The 25,490-nt window shown below is 43.8% G+C and overlaps 1 protein-coding gene across 2 annotated transcripts in view; it reads left to right on the top strand.

Moving 5' to 3' along the window:
• The window catches only part of wt1a (WT1 transcription factor a), a 31,706-nt gene extending 12,982 nt beyond the window's left edge, over window positions 1–18,724 (top strand). Inside the window, exons 4-9 of one of the 2 annotated variants that reach the window (XM_079501156.1) lie at window positions 6,772–6,858; window positions 12,002–12,092; window positions 16,092–16,236; window positions 16,997–17,086; window positions 17,778–17,861; window positions 18,476–18,724. In XM_079501156.1, coding sequence (XP_079357282.1) covers window positions 6,772–6,858; window positions 12,002–12,092; window positions 16,092–16,236; window positions 16,997–17,086; window positions 17,778–17,861; window positions 18,476–18,597 — 619 coding nt within the window. In that variant the 3' untranslated portion in view covers window positions 18,598–18,724. Of the gene's footprint in view, window positions 1–6,771; window positions 6,859–12,001; window positions 12,093–16,091; window positions 16,237–16,996; window positions 17,087–17,777; window positions 17,871–18,475 lie in introns of both variants that reach the window. The other variant, XM_079501155.1, reaches the window with a different exon arrangement.
• The last annotated feature ends 6,766 nt before the right edge of the window (window positions 18,725–25,490 follow it).

Below are 25,490 nucleotides of genomic sequence, written 5' to 3'. Positions count from 1 at the left end.
GAGTCCCACACGCTCACCAGCAGGGCTCTAGAGTCCCACACGCTCACCAGCGGGGCTCTAGAGTCCCACACACGCTCACCAGTGGGGCTCTAGAGTCCCACACATGCTCACCAGTGGGGCTCTAGAGTCCCACACGCTCACCAGCAGGGCTCTAGAGTCCCACACGCTCACCAGCAGGGCTCTAGAGTCCCACACACGCTCACCAGCAGGGCTCTAGAGTCCCACACGCTCACCAGCGGGGCTCTAGAGTCCCACACGCTCACCAGCAGGGCTCTAGAGTCCCACACGCTCACCAGCGGGGCTCTAGAGTCCCACACACGCTCACCAGTGGGGCTCTAGAGTCCCACACATGCTCACCAGTGGGGCTCTAGAGTCCCACACACGCTCACCAGCGGGGCTCTAGAGTCCCACACACGCTCACCAGCGGGGCTCTAGAGTCCCACACACGCTCACCAGCGGGGCTCTAGAGTCCCACACACGCTCACCAGCGGGGCTCTAGAGTCCCACACACGCTCACCAGCAGGGCTCTAGAGTCCCACACACGCTCACCAGCAGGGCTCTAGAGTCCCACACACGCTCACCAGCAGGGGCTCTAGAGTCCCACACACGCTCACCAGTGGGGCTCTAGAGTCCCACACACGCTCACCAGCGGGGCTCTAGAGTCCCACACACGCTCACCAGCGGGGCTCTAGAGTCCCACACACACTCACCAGCAGGGCTCTAGAGTCCCACACACGCTCACCAGCAGGGCTCTAGAGTCCCACACACGCTCACCAGCAGGGCTCTAGAGTCCCACACACGCTCACCAGCGGGGCTCTAGAGTCCCACACACACTCACCAGTGGGGCTCTAGAGTCCCACACACACTCACCAGTGGGGCTCTAGAGTCCCACACACGCTCACCAGCAGGGCTCTAGAGTCCCACACACGCTCACCAGCAGGGCTCTAGAGTCCCACACACGCTCACCAGCAGGGCTCTAGAGTCCCACACACGCTCACCAGTGGGGCTCTAGAGTCCCACACATGCTCACCAGTGGGGCTCTAGAGTCCCACACATGCTCACCAGTGGGGCTCTAGAGTCCCACACATGCTCACCAGTGGGGCTCTAGAGTCCCACACACGCTCACCAGTGGGGCTCTAGAGTCCCACACACGCTCACCAGTGGGGCTCTAGAGTCCCACACATGCTCACCAGTGGGGCTCTAGAGTCCCACACACGCTCACCAGTGGGGCTCTAGAGTCCCACACACGCTCACCAGTGGGGCTGGTGTTCAGAGGGTGACACTGGGCAGACCAGTGGGTCTCAACCTCTTCTGGATCCGGGCCCATCTGAAAAGCGTCCGCGACCCACCCATCCAACCACCTGTTAAGTGGTCAGATGGGTGGGCCACGTGCATTTTCAGAGCATGTTTGTGTTCCAGCTTGTACCAATAGAACTAATACCATAGTAAACTTCCTACGTATCGGTATTCACTATTCAGTGCTTTAACAAGCATGATGGCACACCTAATCAAAACATAAAGATCAGCTGTGCTGAGTCTCGCAGAGCAGAGACGGCTGAGTGTCTAGGCTAGCAGTTTGCATAGGATCTTTGCATTGTGTCTTAGTTACAATGAAATTGAGTTGACATGTTTTTTAAGGGTAACTGTTGTATAATCACAATATTACACTCAAGGGTGTGCTTTATCATGAATATTGGCACTTCAGTGACGCTTGCGGAACTTGACTTGTTCCTGACCGCATCACTGGCCAATAATCACGATAGAGCACACCCTCGAGTGTAATATTGCTTAACAATGAAAAAAATAACAACAAATTTCTTTTTACATATACATTTTTTAATATTAACACATTTCGAGCCATACACGTTCATGTACGGTTTATAAAACCCAGCACTTTAATGCCAATCCTATGTTACGATCTTTATATATTTACCGCACAGCCACCATCTTGGAGCCGGCAAAAACAACGAAAAAAAAGTTTCATATCCATGAGGCGTGCTCCAGACTCTTGTAATGGTCGCGATCTTTAGCAGCGTTTATCTCCCTGAATTGAGGCTCAGACGAGGTGATATGAGGTGAGGCATGATATTAGGAGGTCAATAGAAATCTATCGCGAGGCTCCGGTTAGCAGATCAGCATGTTTCATCTAGTGAAGGGTCAGATCAGTGTGTTTCATCTAGTGAAGGGTCAGATCAGCATGTTTCATCTAGTGAAGGGTCAGATCAGCATGTTTCATCTAGTGACGGGTCAGATCAGCATGTTTCATCTAGTGAAGGGTCAGATCAGCATGTTTCATCTAGTGAAGGGTCAGATCAGCATGTTTCATCTAGTGACGGGTCAGATCAGCATGTTTCATCTAGTGAAGGGTCAGATCAGCATGTTTCATCTAGTGAAGGGTCAGATCAGCATGTTTCATCTAGTGAAGGGTCAGATCAGCATGTTTCATCTAGTGAAGGGTCAGATCAGCATGTTTCATCTAGTGACGGGTCAGATCAGCATGTTTCATCTAGTGAAGGGTCAGATCAGCATGTTTCATCTAGTGAAGGGTCAGATCAGCATGTTTCATCTAGTGAAGGGTCAGATCAGCGTGTTTCATCTAGTGAAGGGTCAGATCAGCGTGTTTCATCTAGTGAAGGGTCAGATCAGCATGTTTCATCTAGTGAAGGGTCAGATCAGCGTGTTTCATCTAGTGAAGGGTCAGATCAGCATGTTTCATCTAGTGACGGGTCAGATCAGCATGTTTCATCTAGTGAAGGGTCAGATCAGCATGTTTCATCTAGTGAAGGGTCAGATCAGCATGTTTCATCTAGTGAAGGGTCAGATCAGCATGTTTCATCTAGTGAAGGGTCAGATCAGCATGTTTCATCTAGTGAAGGGTCAGATCAGCATGTTTCATCTAGTGAAGGGTCAGATCAGCGTGTTTCATCTAGTGAAGGGTCAGATCAGTGTGTTTCATCTAGTGAAGGGTCAGATCGTGCGACGGAAACAGCATTGGCTAATACTTCCGCTTCAAGAGCCGCGTCACAGGGTTTGCTTTTTGTAGTTTTTCGTAGTTTTTGCCTGGCACAGGTAAAAAGGCGCCTGGCCTGGTAAAAGAAACGCCTGGCTTTAAATGATCTGTGCCAATGTCGAGATTTCTCGACATTACTACACCCACCTGTGCCAGTGTTCAGAATCTCGTCATTCGTTGATTTCGATTAAACCAGAATTGGTTTAATAAAACTGGCTCCTGTCGCTAAGCAACGCTTGCTTCCGAGGTGTGATGTCATTGAAATGTATCCACAACGTCCACATACATTATAAGCGCGATCTTCAGCACCGTGTTTCTCTGAATTGAGGCTCAGATTGAAGTGATATGAGGTGAGGGACGACGTTAGGAGCTCAATAAAAAATCCCTGCGACCTTGCAGTTATTATATTAGCGCTTCTGCCGGAGTCAATGGTGGCATCAAAAGAGTTCATGTTATATTATCATTAAAATTGTTGTCGTCATCATCATCATCATCATCATCATCATCATCATCATCACCTTTGTTTATTGTTGTGTTATTGTTGTGTTTTGCCAATTAGTTGGACACCCACTTGTAATATGCTAACGGCCCAGAAGGCCATAAGACACCCAATGATTAGTGTTCAATCATCTTCTGGGGGAGCATGAATGCTCTCAGCATGTTGCATGGCACTCAGATTGTGTGTGTGTGTGTGTGTGTGTGTGTGTGTGTGTGTGTGTGTGTGTGTGTGTGTGTGTGTGTGTGTGTGTGTGTGCGTGTGCGTGTGCGTGTGAGTGCGTGTGCGCGCGCGTGTGAGTGCGTGTCCACTTGGACATTTTGGAAGGTCGTGCAGACACAATAATAGCAACATTTTAGTGAAGTCACACTATCCCTATACCCTCTCTCCCTCTCCTGTTTGTTCATTCCTCCGAGTGTGCGTCTAAATGAGCAGACATTCTTTACATACCTCCACCATGGTGTTTTCCAGTGGCAGCCAGGGGCACATAAAGAATCTAAATATCACAGTAAATGGCTGATAAGGGGGGATGAGCGGTGGGGCTGGGCCGGTGGGGCTTAGTGGACACTACCATGCTGTGCTGGTAGTCTCACGCTCTCTAGCCTAGGCCTCGCTATCATGGCACGCACGCACGCACGCACGCACGCACGCACGCACGCACGCACGCACGCACGCACGCACGCACGCACGCACGCACGCACGCACGCACGCACGCACGCACGCACGCACGCACGCACACGGACACGCGTGTACGCGTATCTACATTCATAAACGCAACACTTGCATACAAAATATACACGTGCGTGCACAGAAGGCTCAGATGAGTATAGGGTCAGCTCTCTAATCGTGCCGCCTGGTACCAACAGGACTGTATTTACTCAGGCCATCAGCAGTGCAACGTGATATAAAAACACACACGCAGGCCTAGGCTTATCAATTCTCAGAGAGGGAGATTAAATAGAAACACCACTGGGCCTTATCAAGCCAAGAGACAGTATGAGACTGTCCTTCCATTCATGTTCATGTATGGAGACACTTCAGATCCTATTAAAGTAGTTCATTTTGATTCTGACTCTGACTCTGTTGGTCTCCAGCACGTGTCCACCTAGATGTTTTTTGTCCTGAGCACAGTGCATGTTTTCAATTGTGTATAAGGTATTTTTTGGAAACTCCAGCATAGCTTGGTGTTGTGCTGCGTGGGCATTTACCTTTGTGCTTGCCGTGTGCACGCAAGACGCTTTCCTCTGCCTGCTGAGAGTAAAAGTATTTTCAACTCGCGGTCGCCTGGAAGCGCTGCCAGGTGAGCGCCCCGGAGAATAAGGCCACAGGTGGACACGGTGCCTAACTGGGCTGCTCCATGTCTGTCTGTGGACCCCACCTTCAGTAAATATATATAAGTAATGTATGTACTGTATGAGTGGTTGATAACGCTTGATGTCCAGTATTTTACTTTATTTAACCCATTTTGGGCGGGAACCCCTTTTGGTGTTAGCATTATGTTGTGCTTTAGCTATTGAAAAATAGCAGATCTACAAGCCCTACGAGCTTGTAGGTCATGACTCGTGAACGGCTGACATAGAAACATAGCTTTTTCAGAAAACTGTCATTTTCAAACAGATATTTTTAGAATCTGACGTCAGGCCTAAATGGGTTAAAAGACAATTGCGTGGTAGGGCTATACCAATAGAACTCACTTAGCAGGATTAAAACACAATTCAACGACATTGACGAAAACACATAACCGTTTAACGCAATCCCATATGATCAGCCATCAGCTGGGTGAAGTTCTAAAAATCACATTTCCCTGAAAATCCTCCTCTAACCCCTTTTGGTGTTAGCATTATGTTATGCTTTAGCTATTGAAAAATAGCAGATCTACAAGCTCATAGCGCGCCACTGAGTGGCGCGCTACGAGCTTGTAGGTCTGCTATTTTTGAAAAATCGAAGAACGACTGACACAGAAACATAGCTTTTTCAGAAAACTGTCAGGATGTAGAAGACATTTTTAGAATCTGATCTCAGGTCTAAATAGCTTAGATGAAAGCTGGAAAAATGTGGAAAAAAAGGCCATGATTTCAGTCCTGTTTAAAAAATGTCTATACAAACTTTTCTTTTCCCTTCTTTTTCTTTTCCCCTGAAAAATACCATTCTGGTGTTTCTGGCTCCGTGCCCCTGCTATGCTCTCTATACAGTTGAAATAATGGCAGGGTAATGAGCAGGGTACCAGGCACCACACGTACCCCCTCCAGCACGCTACGATCCTGCAGGTGGTACGATAGAGAAGCTGTGTGGTGTCAAGGGCTAGAGATCCCATAAATCTACTGTGTGTGTGTGTGTGCATGTGCGTGCGTGCGCGTGTGTGTGTGTGCGTGTGTGCGTGCGTGCGTGCGTGCGTGCGTGCGTGCGTGCGTGCGTGCGTGCGTGCGTGCGTGCGTTAACCCATTCTGACCTGAGATCAGATTCTAAAAATGTCTAATACATCCTGACAGTTTTCTGAAAAAGCTGTTTCTATGTCAGTCGTTCTTCGATTTTTCAAAAATAGCAGACCTACAAGCTCGTAGCGCGCCACTCGGTGGCGCGCTATGAGCTTGTAGATCTGCTATTTTTCAATAGCTAAAGCATAACATGATGCTAACACCAAAAGGGGTTCCCGCACAAAATGGGTTAAAGTACATGGCAGGTCTAACTATAATGGTACTGGAATCTGCGTGTGTTTAATGAAATATGACTGTAAGAGGAACATTTAGCTCACTCATGTGTGTCTCTGTCTGTATGGACATTTTGTGCTGGGCAGATTCTCCATCAACTTCAAGTCTATTGGCACAAGAGTGCGGGTGAAATTATTTTCCGTGCAAGTTTATGCGTAGTTCCACCAGTATTTAATTGTGTTTTTGGCATTGGAAATGGGAACATAGAATAGAAATTACATTTCTGTTTGCCTTTCAGGCTTCGTCGTGAAAAGGTTCACAGGGCAGATATGACAAATAACTGAAATATACCAAGAAATTATTAATTATATACTTTAAAAATGATGCGGAAATTGCTGATCTACAAGCTGACAACGCTATACATGAATGCTCACGCATTCTACCAGTCTGTTTCAACAGAGCGGACAAGAAACTCAACACAAACATACCAACCATCACATAACATCATACACAGTAAAATCTCTCAGAGTTGCATCAACACTCAGGATTTTACAGTGCAGTAAAGTTGCAACGTATCGATTTAAGTTTCAACTAACATTTTGGTCTTTCCTCCACAGCGGTGATAATTTATATCAAATGGCCTCTCAGCTGGAGTGTATGGGATCATTGGGATGGAACCCTTCACTGGCATCAAGCATAAAGAGGTAGGAAATGTAACTGTCACCTAATCCTTTTATATTTTATTTTTCTTACCCCGTCGCTCTGTCAACTCAAACCTCGAAGCAGGTATTGCAGTGAAAGGCGACAGGAAACATTTGACCTGAGATCAGATTCTAAAACTGTCTTCTACATCCTGACAGTTTTCTGAAAAAGCTATGTTTCTATGTCAGTCGTTCTTTGATTTTCAAAAATAGCAGACCTACAAGACCTACAAGCTCATAGCGCGCCACTCGGTGGCGCGCTATGAGCTTGTAGATCTGCTATTTTTCAATAGCTAAAGCATAACACGATGCTAACACCAAAAGGGGGCTCTGCTGTGGGTTCATTTCTGGTCATTCGCAGTGCATGTTGAGTGAAGGTCAGAGGTTTTAACCACATATATTTCAGCAATGCTTTTATTTTTTCAGGATGTGAACCTGTGAAGTAGCAACTGTTTCTGTGCCATTATACACAGCTACAGCAGCTGCAGCAGTGAGGTTTTAATTATACCGTAAAACATGGCTATTTAATATTTATAGTTGAATTGCTGATAATATTGACTTTTTCATTGTTTCACCAAAATAAAGCAATGTGACCCAATTCAGGTCAGTCTCAAGGCAAATTTGTGATATGAACACATTAATATCTGTATCGATATAGTAAAAACTAAATGTGTGGTTATTATTCTAGTCTTACGGTATGTCGGTGTGTCTGGGGACACCGTTTGACAACGGCTGGTTTGGATCCGATCCCCTCATATCTGGTTAAAGAATTCAGTTTCAGCAATTCTTTACAACCTCAGAGTAACTGATCATTCATTGTGCTCTGCAGAGAACTTTTGTTCTTAACCCCCGTATGGTTGAGAGAGGAGTCCCTCAGGGCTCTATGCTAGTGTATTCACTGTTTTTGCTCTACATTTATCTTTGCAGAAAATAGCAGATCTACAAGCATATGCGTTGCGGTTGCACACAACGCATCGTAAGCTTGTAGATAAGCTTGTACATACGTTGTAGATCCTCAGACTCCCTTTTGGTGTTTTAAACATTATGTTATAATTTAGCTATTGAAAAATAGCAGATCTACAAGCTCATAGCGCGCCACCGAGTGGCGCGCTATGAACTTGTAGGTCTGCTATTTTTTTTAAATCGTTAAAATGTGCCTCAAATCTTTCAGAAAATTGTCATGATTTAGATTTCTTTTTTTTTAATTTCGACGTCAGGCCTGAATGGGTTAAGTGGTTAAAACTAGGGTGGGTTTCCTTCAGAGTCCTGTTTGTCATACAGCATTCTTTCTCTCTCCCGAACCTCTCCTTTCTTTTTGACATGATGAATGTCATGTAAAACATATCGAGCCATGTTTATCATCGCACCATGGATAGGGAGCTCCGATAGATCGGGTATTTTAGCCATTTTTGAAAATGTAAAACATTTACCGGAAGCCATTTTTTATCTTTTGGAAACTTTGGCCTACAGTATAATGCCATGGCCGCCAATGCATTGGATGCCATAAATAACTGTAGTTTAGTAAGCGTTACAATGTCATGGTGACTTCCACAGTCCCCTACTGGGCTGGGCCTGTGTCCGCTCACACATACCCTCATACCCCAGACTGTCTTTCATCACAAGTGTCATGACATGTGTATGTGCGTGCGTGAATTCTTGTGTGCAGAGTTTGTGTATGCGCGTGCGTTTGTGCGTGTGTGAGTAAGTGAGTGTCCAACAAATGTTGTGTTATTTCATGTGCATCTACAGTATGGTTGTTGTATTGAATTGGATATGTGCCACTCAGTGTGTATTTGTAACTGTGTGTGTGTGTGTATGCACACTTGCACAGTGTAGGGCTAGGCAATTAGAACCGATAACCGACATAATCTAGGTCATATAGGTTAAGTGATCAATTGAGAAGCACTGAAGCAGGGTTTTTTATACTCTATAAGTATTCTAATTTCTTATTGAGCGCATAATGACTCTACACAAAAAAGTCAATTAGTCTGATGCACAATGGTGGATTAGAAAAAAGTGAAAGTATGTACATTTTTCATAATGGAGGTAAAAGTTTGAAATAACCGTGACTTAATTTTAAGTCATATCGCGCAGCCCTACATCCTAATGCAGAGTGTGTGTGTCTGTGCGTGCGTGCGTGTGTGTATGCGTGTGTGTGTATGCGTGTGTGTATGCGTGCGTGCGTGCGTGCGTGCGTGCGTGCGTGCGTGCGTGCGTGTGTGCGTGCGTGCGTGCGTGCGTGCGTGCGTGGAGGGGGATAGTGGCAGTGGGCTCAGCTTCATTAAATCAGATATGAGAGCTGTGGCATTGTTGGTGGTGGTGATTGAAGAGGCCTGTTAGGGGTCTGTCTGAGGAGTACATCATTACTCACATGACTGATCAGGGAGGCCACCATCCTTTTAATCACACACGTCACATCCAGCTCTATTTCTAGTTTCTAAGCACTTTTATCGCCTCCCTGCTTGCATGGCATGTGGAACACCTTGATGTTTCTTTGTGTTTTTTTTGTTTTTTTTGGCTACTAAGATACTTTTCAGAATCTTTGCTTGTTTTCAATCAAAGTAAATCAAAGCACTTCAGATCAGATTCTAAAAATGTCTTCTACATCCTGACAGTTTTTATGTCCGTCGTTCTTCGATTTTTCAAAAATAGCAGACTTACAAGCCTGTAGATCTGCTATTTTTCAATAGCTAAAGCATAACATAATGCTGACACTAAAATGTCATTCCTGCCTAAAATGGCTTAATCACACACGTCACACTCAGCTCTATTTCTAGTCTCTAAGCACTTTTATCGCCTCCCTGCTTGCATGGCATGTGGAACACCTTGATGTTTCTTTGTTTTTTGGGGGGTTTTTTTGGCAACTAAGATACTTTGTTTTCGGAATCTTTGCTTGTTTTCAATCAAAGTAAATCAAAGCACTTAACCTTCTGGTGTAAATAAAGTCTGATTAGATGAGAGTTCGGAAAACCTCTTTGTGAAATGAGAACGAAAAAATGATGGTGTTTGGCTGATTGTATGCCGCTGTGTGTGTGCGTGTGCGACTGTGCACACACATAATTATTAAGCTGTCTTGTTTATTAAAGGACCTATAACATAAAATTCAACTTTTTCAATTGTTTTTTTGTGTTTTTTTAGCTCCCCTGTGTATTTTCTATCCCCACAAATATGCCATTTTGCTTTTATGAAAATTGCTCTCAGGAGCAGCTCAACTGATTTGGTCGTATTTGTGATGTCATCAATGTCACCCTACTTTGTATAATTCCTCCCTCTCTTCAGCCTTCAGTTCCAAATTTTCATTTCCACTTTGTTTACAATGTCCGCCATCGTTGATTTTCCAAGTTGGCATGGAATGGAAACAAGCCTGTGTTTATAGCATCAGTATTATAATGACTCAAATATTAAATAAGTTGCATATCAGCACCCCCGCCACCTCAGGACATTGTGGTACTGCAGCTAAAACAGCTTCAGAAGCAAAAAAGAAATGGCATGGACTGGTTACATCCTTAGAGTATATATGAATAGAGACGGCACCCGGAGGAAACCCTGAGGCGCAATGGACATAGTGGCCGAATTTGGTATTGCAGCGCTGGGCCAAGAACATGAACGCGCTGGTCCGTTGACTATCATTGCGCACGTTCATGATGACACGTGAACGCGGTTTCAGTGCAATGGCAGCGCGTTCATGTCTTTGGCCCAATCAATCCCAGAATGCACTCTGTTCCTAACCAGAAGGAGGAGTGAAATCGCCTCATGAGCAACTTAATGCAAGTGGATGGAAGGAGAACTCGGGTGCCGTCTCTATTCATATATACTCTAAGGTTATATCAGAGTGGTGATTGAGGCTCAAACCATTAGAAATAAGTTTGAAGGACATTAAAATTGTTTTACATTAAAAGACATGTTTTACAATTCACCGTACAACGCTGTCGCACAAAAAATACCTAGTTTTCAAAAGATAGCCTCTAATGTCCTACCCAAAAATAGGAATGTCAGATTGAAAACGCTTAACAGCTGAGTGAGTGAGTGAGTGAGTGAGTGAGTGAGTGAGTGAGTGAATGAATGAATGAATGAATGAATGAATGAAAAGAGTTGACTAAACGCAATGGAATTAATTTCCCCGAAAAGATTTACAGCACGCATATCGTCCACTGCTGCTCAGCCAATCTGCCGGGCTGGTTCCTCCTGTCCTTGGAATCACCATAGAGGAGACAAAGAGGACTTTATTAATCCTCAGACATACTGTATACTCAACAGGATGCAAACTCCCCTCCTCCTCCCCGTGTCGTTAGCTCCACGGCCATATAACACGTTTTATAGACAAGCGCTTTCTGTGTCTCTGCCGTTATGTGTTATCATAAGATGATATGAGAGGAAAGGTTTTGCAGCTGTGTTAAAACAGACAATGGTTTGTTCTGCTCCCGGCTCCCTCAAACCCCCCCAAAACACTCACGGAGACACTGAAATACTCCTGTTTTGTTTGAAAATTAATGAATTTTACTGTGCTCTGATAAATCAAATGGTTTCGGGAAATACATAATTTTGGAAATGCATAATGTGCTCGGTATTGCATATACTGTACTATCATCATGATGTAGTATATAAATGATTATGTGAATGAGAAAAAAGTCTTTTTGGGTAAATGTTACATCCGGAGGTGTCTCGTTAATTTAGAAAAGATATTTATTGGGGTTATGTTATATGTTTATACACGCTCACGCACGCACACAGTCACACAGGCTCACTCCCTTGAAAAATTGCAAGAACAAATCTCTGAAATTGGATGGGAAAACATTCCTCGAATGTATTGTTGTTGATCGTTCATTGTTTATAGTCGGCATGGGTTCCTTTGTGAGGCGGAAGCACATGCAGTCATGCACACACATTCATATTGATGGATGTATGTAGTGTGATGTATGTGTAGTATATTGTTACCCCATATACACATAATACACTTAATATTATGTAGTCTATATCATGTGGCACTCCAGACAGCCTGAGCAAGGCTATGAGACACCCCTTTTCTCCTTCCCTATATGTTCACATGTCTATAAGCAGCATTGAATAATAGACTTTTAATGTAAATCTCTCTTAATTTCTGTTAATCTCTCTCATTCTCCCTCTCTCACTCCTTCTATGTTTTCAGTCATGGAGCAGGTTATGACACTGACCCCATGCTATACAGCTGCAGCGCGCAGTACCGCATACACACACACGGAGTCTTCAGAGGATTACAGGTAATGCACGCACGCACGCACGCACGCACGCACGCAAGCAAGCACGCACGCACGCACGCACGCACGCACGCACGCACGCACGCACGCACACACACACACACACACACACACACACACACACACACAAACACAAGCACGCAAACACAAGCGCACACACACACACACACACACACACACACACACACACACACACAGTACATGTGCATGCATGACAGTGTACAGGGTGCAAATCGACCAATGACAAAGCTTCTAGGGAAATCTTTGAATGCAGATTGCCCCTAGATGTGTCACAGAGACTAAATTTTTTGGGAGCGTTTTACCCATTGCTGGCTGTCTGAATACCAAAAATAATTTAAAAAAAAGTTAATTAAAATGTTTACATTATTGCTTATGCATGGTAAATTGTGCAAACTATGCAAACTTCATCCATATATGGATGCTGGTGAGAGAAGCATTATTGCAAGAAAAACTGAGAATTTTAAAACACTAATAAGTTGGAGAGCCTGATACAATGACCAGGATTTGGCATTTACGAATCAGACTTGCGCAGACGCATACATGCAGAGACACACAAACACAGATAATGTACATTGAAACAGCATCTTGAAAGACTTCATTCTAAAAATTAAAAAAAAAGATTCAGCACATGAACACAAACAGACACGCATCATGCTGTAGTACACGGGGTGAAGATACGGTTGTAGCCTATACATATTAATAAATCATTAGCGTTTAATTACTGTCTGTCAGCGGCTCTGGAGGACAGCAAGCGGAGATTCTCCAGACCTTCTCTTAGCCCACAGTGGGACTTTCTGCAATCTGTCTTTCTTACGGGGTCCATTTCACCATTGTGCTGTATAACTGGCGTTTTTCTGCTCTCGTTTTTTGTTCATCATCGTAAAGAACTGCCCTAAAAGAACTTACAAAACCTTTGGCCGTGTGTACAAAAATGCCACGAGATTTAACAAAGCGTGACAATTCTGTGTTTGATGGTATTTGTTTAATAGTATAAAAAAAATAAAAAAAAGGGAAAAAGTTGAATGATTGGTTGATGGTTTTCTTGAAATACATAGGATGTCGTTAATACATTAGACTAGAGAACAGCGATTCCTGGCCCGTGCCAAAGGCAATATGTGGCAAAATAATTTCAGCCTTGTTGAAAACTGGTTTTACAGTGTGCGACAAGTGATTGATGACCTATAAAACGTGGGACACTCAACGAAGGAGAACACGAGAATGGAGTTTTCTCAGCAATCTAAATACAGAGCAAGATCCTCATAAGTTAGTTTAACTCTGGGAGTATAACATTGACCACTCAGAGTTAAATTATGAGGATTTCTCTGTGTAATTAAATTTTTAGGATATAATATCCATGCTTTCACCAAATGTAGTTCCATACAGAATCACTCATCAAAGTCACTTTTCAATGAACACATCTTGGCTTTAGATCTTCACCCTTTCACGTACTCCATCAGATAGTAGAAAAGCTTAATTGTTACTTAATTGCCGGGTGTTAGCTGTATTAATTATACCAGCACTCACCCCTGAGCCCCTGGGGACATTACGCTGAACACTGTGGAGAAATGAAGACCAGATGGGCAGGAGGGGGAGAGGAAGAGGAGGAGGAGAGGAACAAGAGTAAAAGGGGGAGTGGAGGTACTTCACGGAGGAAGAATTGAGAGTGGTGCGCGAGCGCAAGAGAGTAAACGTGGAAAGTTAAAGGGAGACAGGGTAGCTTAATTTATAGGCTACTCCATCGTACGGCGGTGCCGCTTTGTGTATGGAGACATCAGTATGGGAGAGATGGTGAAGCATAGATAGAAGTCTAGCAGTTCTCTTACTGCCATCCTGCACTGAGAGGAGTTACAGGGATACAAGCCGCTGACACACGGTCGAAAGAGCTGCGCACGTTCTCGGCTGCGCGCAGCTTAAAGCTTGAGTTTTTAGACAGCTGGTGGATGGAAATTAAGCTCCACCTCCGCGGAATTCTTGCGCGACGGCCAGATTCCCGGAAACGCTCTCCTCCGCTCAAGTCTTCCGCGGAGGTGGAGCTTCTTTTCCATCCACCAGCTGTCTAAAAACTCAGAATTTAAGCTGCACGCAGTTTAAGAAGTGCGCAGCTTAAGACCGTTTTGCGCTATGGTGTGGAGACGGTGACAGCGATGGTAGGACTGAAGTGGGAGGGCACGGATATGGTGGTGATGGTAAACGTAACCATGATCTAACTTCATGTGCGTTTATGCTACACAGTAATGTCCCTCTGTGGTCTGATGAACAGCTCGAAGATACCCCCTAAATCAAACATTATTAAAAGAAAACGCTTTTATTTTTATTTCATTTCCACGTCGCCAGGTTTCCTTCGATACATTTTTATGAGAAGATTTTACTTTGCTATAGTGTTGTTGACACCTACCTCTGTATGTCATCGCTGTCGGGTGTAAACAACAAGCTCGCAACCTGCCACATCGCGACCCCTTTGAGCTTGTAGATTTGACAAATTCTGATTTGAAGATTTTATTTTATACATTTTTAACTCATAGACCACCACTAAAACCCCCGGTGCTGTCGGCTACCGCCACCATAGATAGCACTCTATTTCACTTGGAAAATAAGACCGTTTCCGGTCCGCCAAAAACAGTTAGCGAGAATCGGCTATAGCTAATGTGATCATCGTCTATTTGAGAGTCTTCAGAAGCATTCATATTTTAATTACGTGGTAACGACGATTTAGTATTGAGCCGCTAATATCGGCGCGTTGTTCAATCCAGCTCAATCTGAGCCGTAATTCAGAGAAAAACTACTATAAAGATCAGCGGCCGTATGCAGCATTGTGTGCAGGCCGCAAAACACACCGAGCCGAGCATTGCCTAACGACCGGGAGCTCCGCTTTCCGGTAAATATTAGCGAGACGATTATGAATTAATACAATTCCTCCAAAAAAACACGTAAAAGGCACTCCTGGCGCCATGGGATTTCATGGAAAACATGTTAATCAAGTCCTTGGTGTTACTGTTCAATGAGTTATGTCTTAAATTGTGATATTATCATTATCACACGCATACACACACACACACGCACGCACGCACGCACCCACACACACACACACACACACTCACAGGCACGCATATACACACATACACATGCACGCACTCATACGCCTGCAAGTACCCTCCCCCCCGCTTCTAGGAACCCTGGTGGTCTTTCTAAAGGCGTGACTAACAGCTCCCACTGAGAGTCCATTAGTGAATGCAGTCACTCTGAGTATCATTTTACTGCTAATTCACTAATGATTATAAGACCATTTTAATATAATGACCTCCACATGCCAGACAGATCTCACCCAATTATTTGTTTGCTGCTGGACAGATTTAATTGTTATTTATTTCATAACTAGCTCAATTACAATTCACTGGTTTAAAGATGGAGTGCCGTGATTTTTGTCCACCCTAAAACATGATCATTAGGTATTATTATTATATGAGGAAGATTTTTTTCATTGTACAGTATTTATTAAAATGTCCTTTTTATGTGGACATGACCACCAGCTGTTGTTGATAAAGGGGGAGGGGTTAGGGGAGGAGATGATATTGTGATGTCACTATATCATTGTTTTTTCATTGGCAAGATTTCAGCCTCCAGGAAGAAACCCTAAATACAAAATCATTGCACATACAGTAACAACCACACCAAGGGGTCTAATGAAGTACTGTCACCTCATAAACACATGAAAAACTGGAAAAAAATATCACAGCACTCCATCTTTAATTGGTTTCTGTCACTCTGTATACAGTTTTCTTTGGCAAATTCATGTTGTGTTGAGTCCTCTGTGTTCAAATTATTTGGTGTGTGTGTGTGTGTGTGTGTGTGTGTGTGTGTGTGTGTGTGTGTGTGTGTGTGTGTGTGTGTGTGTGTGTGTGTGTGTGTGTGTGTGTGTGTGTGTGTGTGTGTGTGTGTGTGTGTGTGTGTGTGTGTGCGCATGCGTGTGTGCGCCCTGAACAGGATGTCCGGCGGGTACCTGGCATTGCCCCAGCCATTGTGCGGTCAGAGAGCAGTGAGAAGCGTCCATTCATGTGTGCCTACCCTGGCTGCAACAAACGCTACTTCAAACTGTCCCACCTTCAGATGCACAGCCGCAAACACACAGGTGGAAGCAACTCTCCCTGCTTGCAACCACACTTTTACCATACGTTATCATATCATGTGTTGTGTACAGGTACTGTATGTGCTGACATATATAATAAGATTAAAACGTTCTAAAAAGTGAAAACTAAATGCATTCACAAACTGTACAACCTACTGTTCAAGAGTCATAGGCCAACGTAAAGGGCATCATCACCATGTCGTGAGGCTAATTTATTTAGAATATCTTCCTTGGCCTACTGGGAGTGTGTGTGCAAAGTTTCATACCGATCGGTCCAACGGTGCCGGAGGTTAGCTTCTCACAGACACACACGGACGGACGGACAGGGTTGAAAACATAGCCTCCGCCCTGGCGGAGACAAAGATATCGGCATATCGGTATCGAAACGGTCTCAAAGTAATCCCAATTATTTTCACTGATATTGATGATGCGATAATAATCAATCAATGGCTTTGTACTCGCAGAGCAGCCAGTCTGCCTGTCTCTGTCTCTTTAAGAGCATCGACTGTTAGTGGGGAGGTGGCTTACCATTAGAGGGAGGGTTACCATTTACTTTCACCAGAAAAGGAAAAGAAATGAGTTCAATATAAATATAATATATTGGTATCGGAATCCTGTATCGGCCGATATGACCCTGCAAATAATCGGAGGTCGGATACAGGTCATCATTTCAATATTGTGCATCTCTACGAAATTATGAGCATTAATTTATCAATAATCATAATCACGTAGTATCATACACGTGTCCTCTTTTTGGTCTCAGGAGAGAAGCCATACCAGTGTGACTTCACAGACTGTGGCAGGAGATTCTCTCGTTCCGACCAGCTCAAGAGACATCAGAGGAGACACACAGGTTGGACTCTCTCATCCGCGTATAACTCCCCTTTTGTCTTTTCTCTCTTTGTTCTCATTTCCGTATGTGTTCTCTCTTCTCTCACCTCTGCTTAGCTCTTTGCAAGTTTGCATGACAGCGATTGGGAGGGGTGGTGGGGGGGGAGTGGGGGCCTGCAGGGGAGGGGGGTGGTGGCGGGGTTCAAGGGGCAAGCTGTGACAAAGTGTCACATCATCATACTGTACTTCCACTCATGTTCTTCTTCATAAGCACTTTGAAAAGTTTTGCTGAGAGCTGTGCTTACTTTGGAATGGCTTCTCTGCAAGCCTCTGCTCTACTGTGTTTCTCTGTCTCCCTGTGTGTGTGTGTGTGTGTGTGTGTGTGTGTGTGTGTGTGTGTGTGTGTGTGTGTGTGTGTGTGTGTGTGTGTGTGTGTGTGTGTGTGGGTGTGTGTGTGTGTGTGTGTGTGTGTGTGTGTGTGTGTGTGTGTCCGGGATGTGTGCTCGATTATGTGCCTGGACTGGCTTGTACATATATGTTTGTGTGTGACTGTGCGTGCATGTGAGCGTGCGTGCGTGCGTGCATGTGTTTGTGCGTGTGTGCGTGCGTATGAGTGCGTGTTTGTGTGTGACTGTGCATGCATGTGCGCGTGTGTGCGTGCATGTGTTTGTGTGTGTGTGCGTGCGTGTGTGTGTGTGCATCCATGTGTTTAGGAGTTAAACCGTTCCAATGTGAGACGTGTCAGAGAAAGTTCTCTCGGTCTGACCACCTTAAGACACACACCCGGACTCATACAGGTAAAACAAGTGCGTAAACTTTAATTTTTCCACATCTTCTTCATCTATTGGCTCATTTGACATTTCAAATGTTTAGGCCTACACTGCTATTGTCATTAAATAGTAACAGTATACACAAGATATATGTTGTATTGTATTATTGTATATTGTATTTTTGTATTATTGTATATTGTATTTTTGCAAAAAAACACAAAGCAGGCACTGTATTAATCTGTTTTTAATGACCAAAATAAATAAACTGAACTGATTATTGGATATAAATGCCCAGCCATGGCCTCAGGTTATATTTTCGGTAAGGCTCTCATCTTCCCACTCAGCTTATCAACCGGCGTATGATGACTAACATTTCTCTCATGTTCTCTTTCTCTCTGTCCCAATACACTCCTTCCTCTCTCTCTCATCCCTTCATTATGATTCCTCCATTCCCATCTCAACCTGTCCTCGCCTCTCTCTGTCACTCCTCTGTCCCTCCCTGTTCTGTCCAACTCCAACATTTCACTATACCTTCCTTTTCTCATGTGCCATCACCTTCCTTCCTTTCTTTCTTTCTTTCTTTCTTTCTTTCTTTCTTTCTTTCTTTCTTGTTTCCTCTCCTTCTGCCTCTTTCCATGCAGGTGAGAAGCCATTTAACTGCCGGTGGCCCAACTGCCAGAAGAAGTTTGCCCGTTCGGATGAGTTGGTGCGACATCACAACATGCACCAGAGGAACCTCACCAAGCTCCAGCTGGCCATCTGAGGCCGCACGCACGCACGCACGCACGCACGCACGCACGCACGCACGCACGCACGCACGCACGCACGCACGCACGCACGCACGCACGCACCAATCCCCTTTGTCCTTCTGTGTTTAACAAATAAAGGGGATCGGATCTAGCTCACATAATATTTTTCTTCAAATAAATCCAACTTGATGTGACCTTCGGAGACAGATAAACCAGCCCGCTGGCCGAGGTCCAGGGAGCATAGAAGTCTTTGAAGCCTACACACGCGCACACGCACGCGCACACACACACACACACACACACACACACACACACACACACACACACACACACACAAATAAGAGTTGTTGAAACTCATGATAGTTTCGATAGCAGAACACATGGCTCGGTCAAATACCCATGTTTAGTGACCTATCAAACACAAAAGAGTTTGGAGACTAAAAACACTGTCATACTGGGAAACAAACTGGCCCATAGGCTACAGGGGATGACCTGAGCAGGCACTGGTGGAAAGAGTACTCACAGTTTTTACTTTAAGTAAAAGTATGAAGTCTATGAACACTGCAATGTACTCTATTACAAGTAAAAGTCCAGAATTCTAAAAGGTATTGGCATCAAAATGCACTTAAAATTATGTATGAAGTAAAAGTAGGCCTACTCATGCCGAATGTCCCGTTTCACAAGTTTATAAAAGAAAACATCTTTTGGAAATAGCAGATCTACAAGCTCACAATGTGTCGCATCACGACACATTGTGAGCTTGTGGATCTGATATTTTCAAATGAAGTGGTGAATGTATGTTTTTTTTGTTTTCAAATTATAAATAGTGGAGTAAAAGTAAAAAGTATTGGCAATTGGAAATGCTCAAGTAAAATACAAATACCTCAAAATGACTTAGTTATACTTCCACCACTGTGAGCATGCAGGTCACACAAGTCTCTCGTTGTCTGCTCTAAACTCTGAAAGAGTCTTTCTCCAAACGGTTCCACGCAGCGATAGCTCAGGCTGCTGCAACCAGAACTGCTACCTGCCGGTTGGTTAATGGTCACGGACGACACGGCGAGACGCGAGGAAGAAATATGTATCGTATGTTTCATGGCATTTAATAGACGTCAATGGACCAAGAACATTCCAGTCCTTTAAGGCCATCCTGCTGTGCAATACACACTCAGCATTTCACTATACTGTCCCACAGTGTCATATCTCAACACCTTGCCCAAAGATTGGTCATTGTATATCAGAGTACAGCAGCTGGACTTTCACTGCACTCTGATTAACCACTTGAAACCTAGCTTAAGTGGTTAAACTCATGTCCATATTTAAGGTTGAAACAGATGTTTCTCGAGTATGTTTCTTTGTTTTCTTTTGTAAATATGTTCATAATTCCACAGTATCTCTAGCTTGATATTGTTTAACATGTTTATAAGACTTATTTATTGTCATACTTTTGTGAATTAAGACTTTTTTTTTTTTTTTCACTGGAATGATTGGGGAGAAAGGGGGTCTTATACCTGCGACAGAATTAGGTAATGATGATAGTTTGTCATTCATTGCTGTTTTCATGTTGAAAACAGTGAAAGTACAAACTACAGTATAAGTGTAGGATATTTCACTGTTTTCAACAGTTCTCACTCAGCTGTTTCATTAGAGCTTGTGATAATTGGTGTTTTGTCTGGTGTTGAGTAACACATACAGTATACTATCTTCTCACAAACATGCTTTTTTGGCCTTCATTTAAGAAAAAACTGCAACAACAATGTAAATATTTTCATTCTGAGTAAAGCAAGATTCGCCTTTTTCCCCCTAATAGCGCTGAGTGCTTTTCAAGCGAAATCCCCCGAGTGTCTTGTCTCTGTAGTGTGTAAATATTGCTGGACTTTGGCAGTGTTTTGGACACTGCGAGCTATAAAATATGTCTTCTAGGTCACACTGGCTCTGTGGCCAAGACATTATGGTCAAGATGTAAATAATAGTTCTTCGCCATGGGAACCGTTTTCATGGGGAATACATGTAATTTAACCGTTATAATTTAGCTGTTGAATTTATTTGATGGATCCAGGAACTCTTTGTATTTTCTTTTCCTTTTTTTTTAAATGAAGTAATATTTCATGTGTCATAAAACACCAAAAGTCAAGGAAACATTTTCATTGTTTTTCTCCACCCCTTTTACTTTTAAGTGTAAGATAACAGAAGGTTATGCTTTGTTTCCTGCTGTGTAAATGTATTGTGGTTGTTTTTATACTGTACGAGCTTCTGTGGTCTTTCTTGTGTTCTTACATTAATATCCCTCATTATCATGGAACTGCACAAAGTGGATGATTCGTTAAACCTTGATGGGGAGTGAAACGCACAAGCAAATATCCACATTACAAAAAATACATCAAAGATTGCAAGCCAGTCAAAGTTACTGTAAATGACTGATGTCACAGTACCTTATGCTATGTCATTTTGCAATGTGTATGGTAGTTTTATAAAAACATATAGCTGCAGTGTGTATAGATACTGTAGTATGAAAGACTGATTGAGACTGTATTTATAACACACATGATCATTCTCACATATCATCTAAACATTGTGTTCTGTTTCTCTTGCATCTGTATTTTTCACTTACAAATCATTAGAGAGCGGAAAGGAAAATGGGCAGGAGATCTCCTCTTGGAGTCTGTTTGTGCACATACCTACAGGAAACCTCTTTTTTTAACCAATATCAGTCTTCTTTAACCACTGGTGGTGACTTCTTCACCACTTTTCTATCATTTTCTACCATCTAAATATAATTGGTCCTTACTAATGTTCATGATAAAATAGCACAATTGTTTTTCTACCCGGTCTGTGTCTCATAGGACGGCTGTGGGCAGTTTAGAAACCCGTCTTCCAGTGACATCATCAATGTGGAATCCAAGTGTAGCAGAGTGGCTCACAGCCTGATGGCCTCAAAAGTATCTCCAGGTTCGATTCCGGGGTGTTCCGTTGGTGCCGTGACCCGGATCTGGTTTCCCCGTGGGAGGAGGTCAAAAGTGGAGTAGTGAGTGTAGCAGAGTGGCTCACAGCCTCAACGGCAGCCTGATGGCCTCAAAAGTCTAAAATCTCCCCCAAGCTATCTAAGGCAATTGCCTTTGGCTTAGTGAATAAGATGCTGGCGTTCCATGTGGGAGACCTGGGTTCGATTCCTGGGTGTTACACAAGCTAATAGAAACTGCAGGCTTTCTATTCCTGAAATGTTACCATGCTATAATGGAAGAAATCATTCTCGTGATAATAAAAGTGTGTGTGTGTGTGTGTGTGTCCTATGAGACAGAGTGTGTGTGGGGGGGGGAAATGGTGCTATTTTATCATGAACAATTAGTAAGGACCAATTCTATGAAGATAGATGAAGTGGTCCTTTAAGCCCAATGTATAGTTCATATAGTTTTATGGAATTTCATCTATGACAATATTCGCTTATAACATCATGCCCAAAATAGGGCCCCCAGGGTGAAAGCAGTTAAAGCTTGACACTGATATGCAACTCACATGGAGTGACCACTGACCAGTGTCTTTATCAGCATGCTACAACAATGCATTTTTTGGGGGGGCCCCCACACCACACGGTAACTCTGTCACACGGGGCGGCTCGCTGGAACCGGGCCGGCACCCTGGGCGCGTTCCTGTGGGTCTGGAAGTTCTGGGGACCCCCCAGGGACCGCCACACAGAGTTACACCACGTACTTCACACGGGTGTGATTTTCAAGGTATTATTCAGTATTTCCCTTTCATTCTGCACACTGAAAAACATTAAAAAGGCCATTGTGATACAGTGTATTTAGTGCAGTATTTTGCATTATGTTGCTGTAGTCAACGTGATTGCTATACTGTACAACAAGGCCTCTTTGGGTTACGAGTGAAGTTACAATAACTTACAATGTTGACATAAACACATGCAGTCTAACCATAGAATGTAAAAAAGGGTGCGTGGTACCACAGATGCGTGGTACCACACAAGACGTGCACACATACACGCACACAGATACACACTACACAGCAAAAATCATGAGTGTTCATTTAACTCAACATGGACCTTACAGGTCTACTCTTAAACACTCAGGACTTTACTGTGTGCCATCGGCTTTACTCTCTTTATCTTACCAGATTCCTCATCACATTCTTGGCTCTCTTCTCTGTGAAAAAAAGGAGCTGAAAGCCAGATAAAAAAATGAATGTGTTTTCTCTCAAACTCTCTTTCACACTTTCCCTTCCCTCTCTAACCCATCACCTCTCTTCCTCCTCGGCTATCTTTCATTCTCTGCTCTTCAGCTCTTCTGCTTTTCCGTGAAAAGCTCTTTCTCTCTCAGTGAAAAAAGTCAAATTCTTTCCCCAATGAGCATTCCGTTTCGATAGTGCAGTAAAATCCTGAGTGATAATTTTACTTAGAAATGGACCCATATTAATACGGCTTACAGTTTTACACACGTTAAATTAACGTCTCACATACATAGTGAGGAGGGTGTTCTTCTGGACAGAGAAAGCTCACCGTAAAACCCTCAGCGATGATTTAACTCAGTAAGGCCCTGTAAGGGTTACAATTGTGTACACGCTCTGCAGATGCAAATGAACACTGAGGATTTTACCTTGCAGAGATAGAGAGCACCAGAGATAGATAAAGAGAGAGCAGAGACAGCGTCGTTTCATGTGTGAGCTTTTATCATAAGTTTAGCCAAAGTGTTAGTGTAAATCAGATGATGTGTCCAATTCCCCATGGTGGAAATCCCCTGAAACTCCCCTGGTTCTGGCTCAACAGTATGTCTCTCCTGTCAGACTGGGCCTATATCTCTCATCTCCCTCCTTCCTTCTCTTTCACTCTGTGTGTTTGTGTGTGTGTGTTCGTTCATCCGTGTGTGTGTGTGTGTGTGTGTGTGTGTGTGTGTGTGTGTGTGTGTGTGTGTGTGTGTGTGTGTGTGTGTGTGTGTGTGTGTGTGTGTGTGTGTGTGTGTGTGTGTGTGTGTGTGTCGGTGCTCCGTCTCTGTCACAGCTTCATGCCGCTCGAGGCCTTTTGAAGCGAGGTGGCTGGTCTGTGTAACTGTAGTACCATCCACTTACGACGGTCACACAACGGACGCATGCATCAAAAACGCTCTACTTTAGGGTCAGATAGAAAACATGGATTCTCTCAGCTGGACAAATGCGTGGCCCTTGGTAAATCGCTGAGAAACATCAGATAGCATGCACCGTTACAGTGACGTGTAATGGGAAACAGCGATACTTCTAAGAACTGTGTCCTATGGGCTCGTTGTTTGAAAATGAACAGGGGAGCAGAACGAATGAATGTTATTGTAGTTGTTGTGATGTCAATGCAGCCATGGTTTATGTTGACTTATTTGGCTCCCCTCGACCGGGTCTTCTGTCATTTTAATGAACCGCAACGTCATGCTTTCTTTCTGTAGATAAGAGTGGAAAAGGTAAATCGTTAATATTGTTTCAGCCCCACCGGGCAACTTTCCCATTCTGGTCATAAACCTTTTGCATAAAACAGGTGGAGAGATGTGCCTGTGTGTGTGTGTGTGTGTGTGTGTGTGTGTGTGTGTGTGTGTGTGTGTGTGTGTGTGTGTGTGTGTGTGTGTGTGTGTGTGTGTGTGTGCGCGTGTGTGCGTGGGTGCATGTGTGAATATATGCGTGTGTGTAATTGAGAAACAGGCAGAGGAAGAGAGAGAGAGATAACAAAGAGAGAGGGGGGGGGGGGGGGGGGGGGATTACTGTGTGGAAATACAGTTGAGGAGGGAAGATACTGGATGCTTGGGTCCTGGTACGGCTCAGCACAACCCATTCCCCTGGAAGCTGAGGACACGTATGTACACACACACACACAGACACACACACACACACACACACACACACACACACACACACACACACACACACACACACACACACACACACACACACACACGCATGCATGCATTCAAGTACGAACACACACACACACACACACACACACACACACACACACACACACACACACACACACAACACACAAAGTGGTGCTGGAACTGCTCAACAGTCATGCAGACTGCATTCCTTCAGTCGCTGTCAGCGACTGAAGGAGTAGTTACATTCATAATGAAATGTCGACGGAATGCAAAAACCCAACATTATAGCCCTACACAAGCACATGTCACAGATATGGCTGATTTACCGAAGATATATTGAAACCAATATGTTGAAACGATAAACGACTTCAAGAATATTTTTTTTTCCCAACACAACAAAATATATTTTTTAAATCAATGATATTGATTAGTTTGATTAACCACTTAGCCCTGTATTATACCTTGTTGTAGGCTACAATGGTACAAATAGGCCTACTGAAAATAGACACTCTGCAAACTGTGAGCGTGTAGATCTGCTATTTTCGCTCACTTTCACAAAAAAAATTAATTAATTGTATTTGAGGCAAAAGCTTTAAGTTTAAATAATGGTGATATTGATTTAAAGCCTTAAATGAATCCTCTACATTTTGTGTAGGAGCTTAAGTCAGTGGTTTATTACATTTCAAGTATCTATGATAGCAGCGAGTCCATTTGGTTCCATGTGCAGTACACATTCAGAGTTACAGACCAGATCCAGATCCTCTACATTTCCTCTACATTTTGTGTAGGAGCTTAAGTCAGTGGTTTATTACATTTCAAGTATCTATGATAGCAGCGAGTCCATTTGGTTCCATGTGCAGTACACATTCAGAGTTACAGACCAGTAAGGGTCCATTTGGAACCCCCTCAAGGAACTTGTGGGTCCCTGTACCCCACTTTGAGAATCATCTTAATTCAAAAACACTTTGACTTTACTTACTATAATTCAGTAGGATGGTCGAAGGGGTGGGGTATGTATTGGCCACCTGTGCGCATGGGTGCACGTGCACACACACGCGCGCGCG

The sequence above is a fragment of the Electrona antarctica genome (assembly GCF_951216825.1).
Source record: "Electrona antarctica genome assembly, chromosome: 5".
Lineage (NCBI taxonomy): Eukaryota > Metazoa > Chordata > Actinopteri > Myctophiformes > Myctophidae > Electrona > Electrona antarctica.
This window is presented reverse-complemented; position numbering and strand designations above follow the sequence as displayed.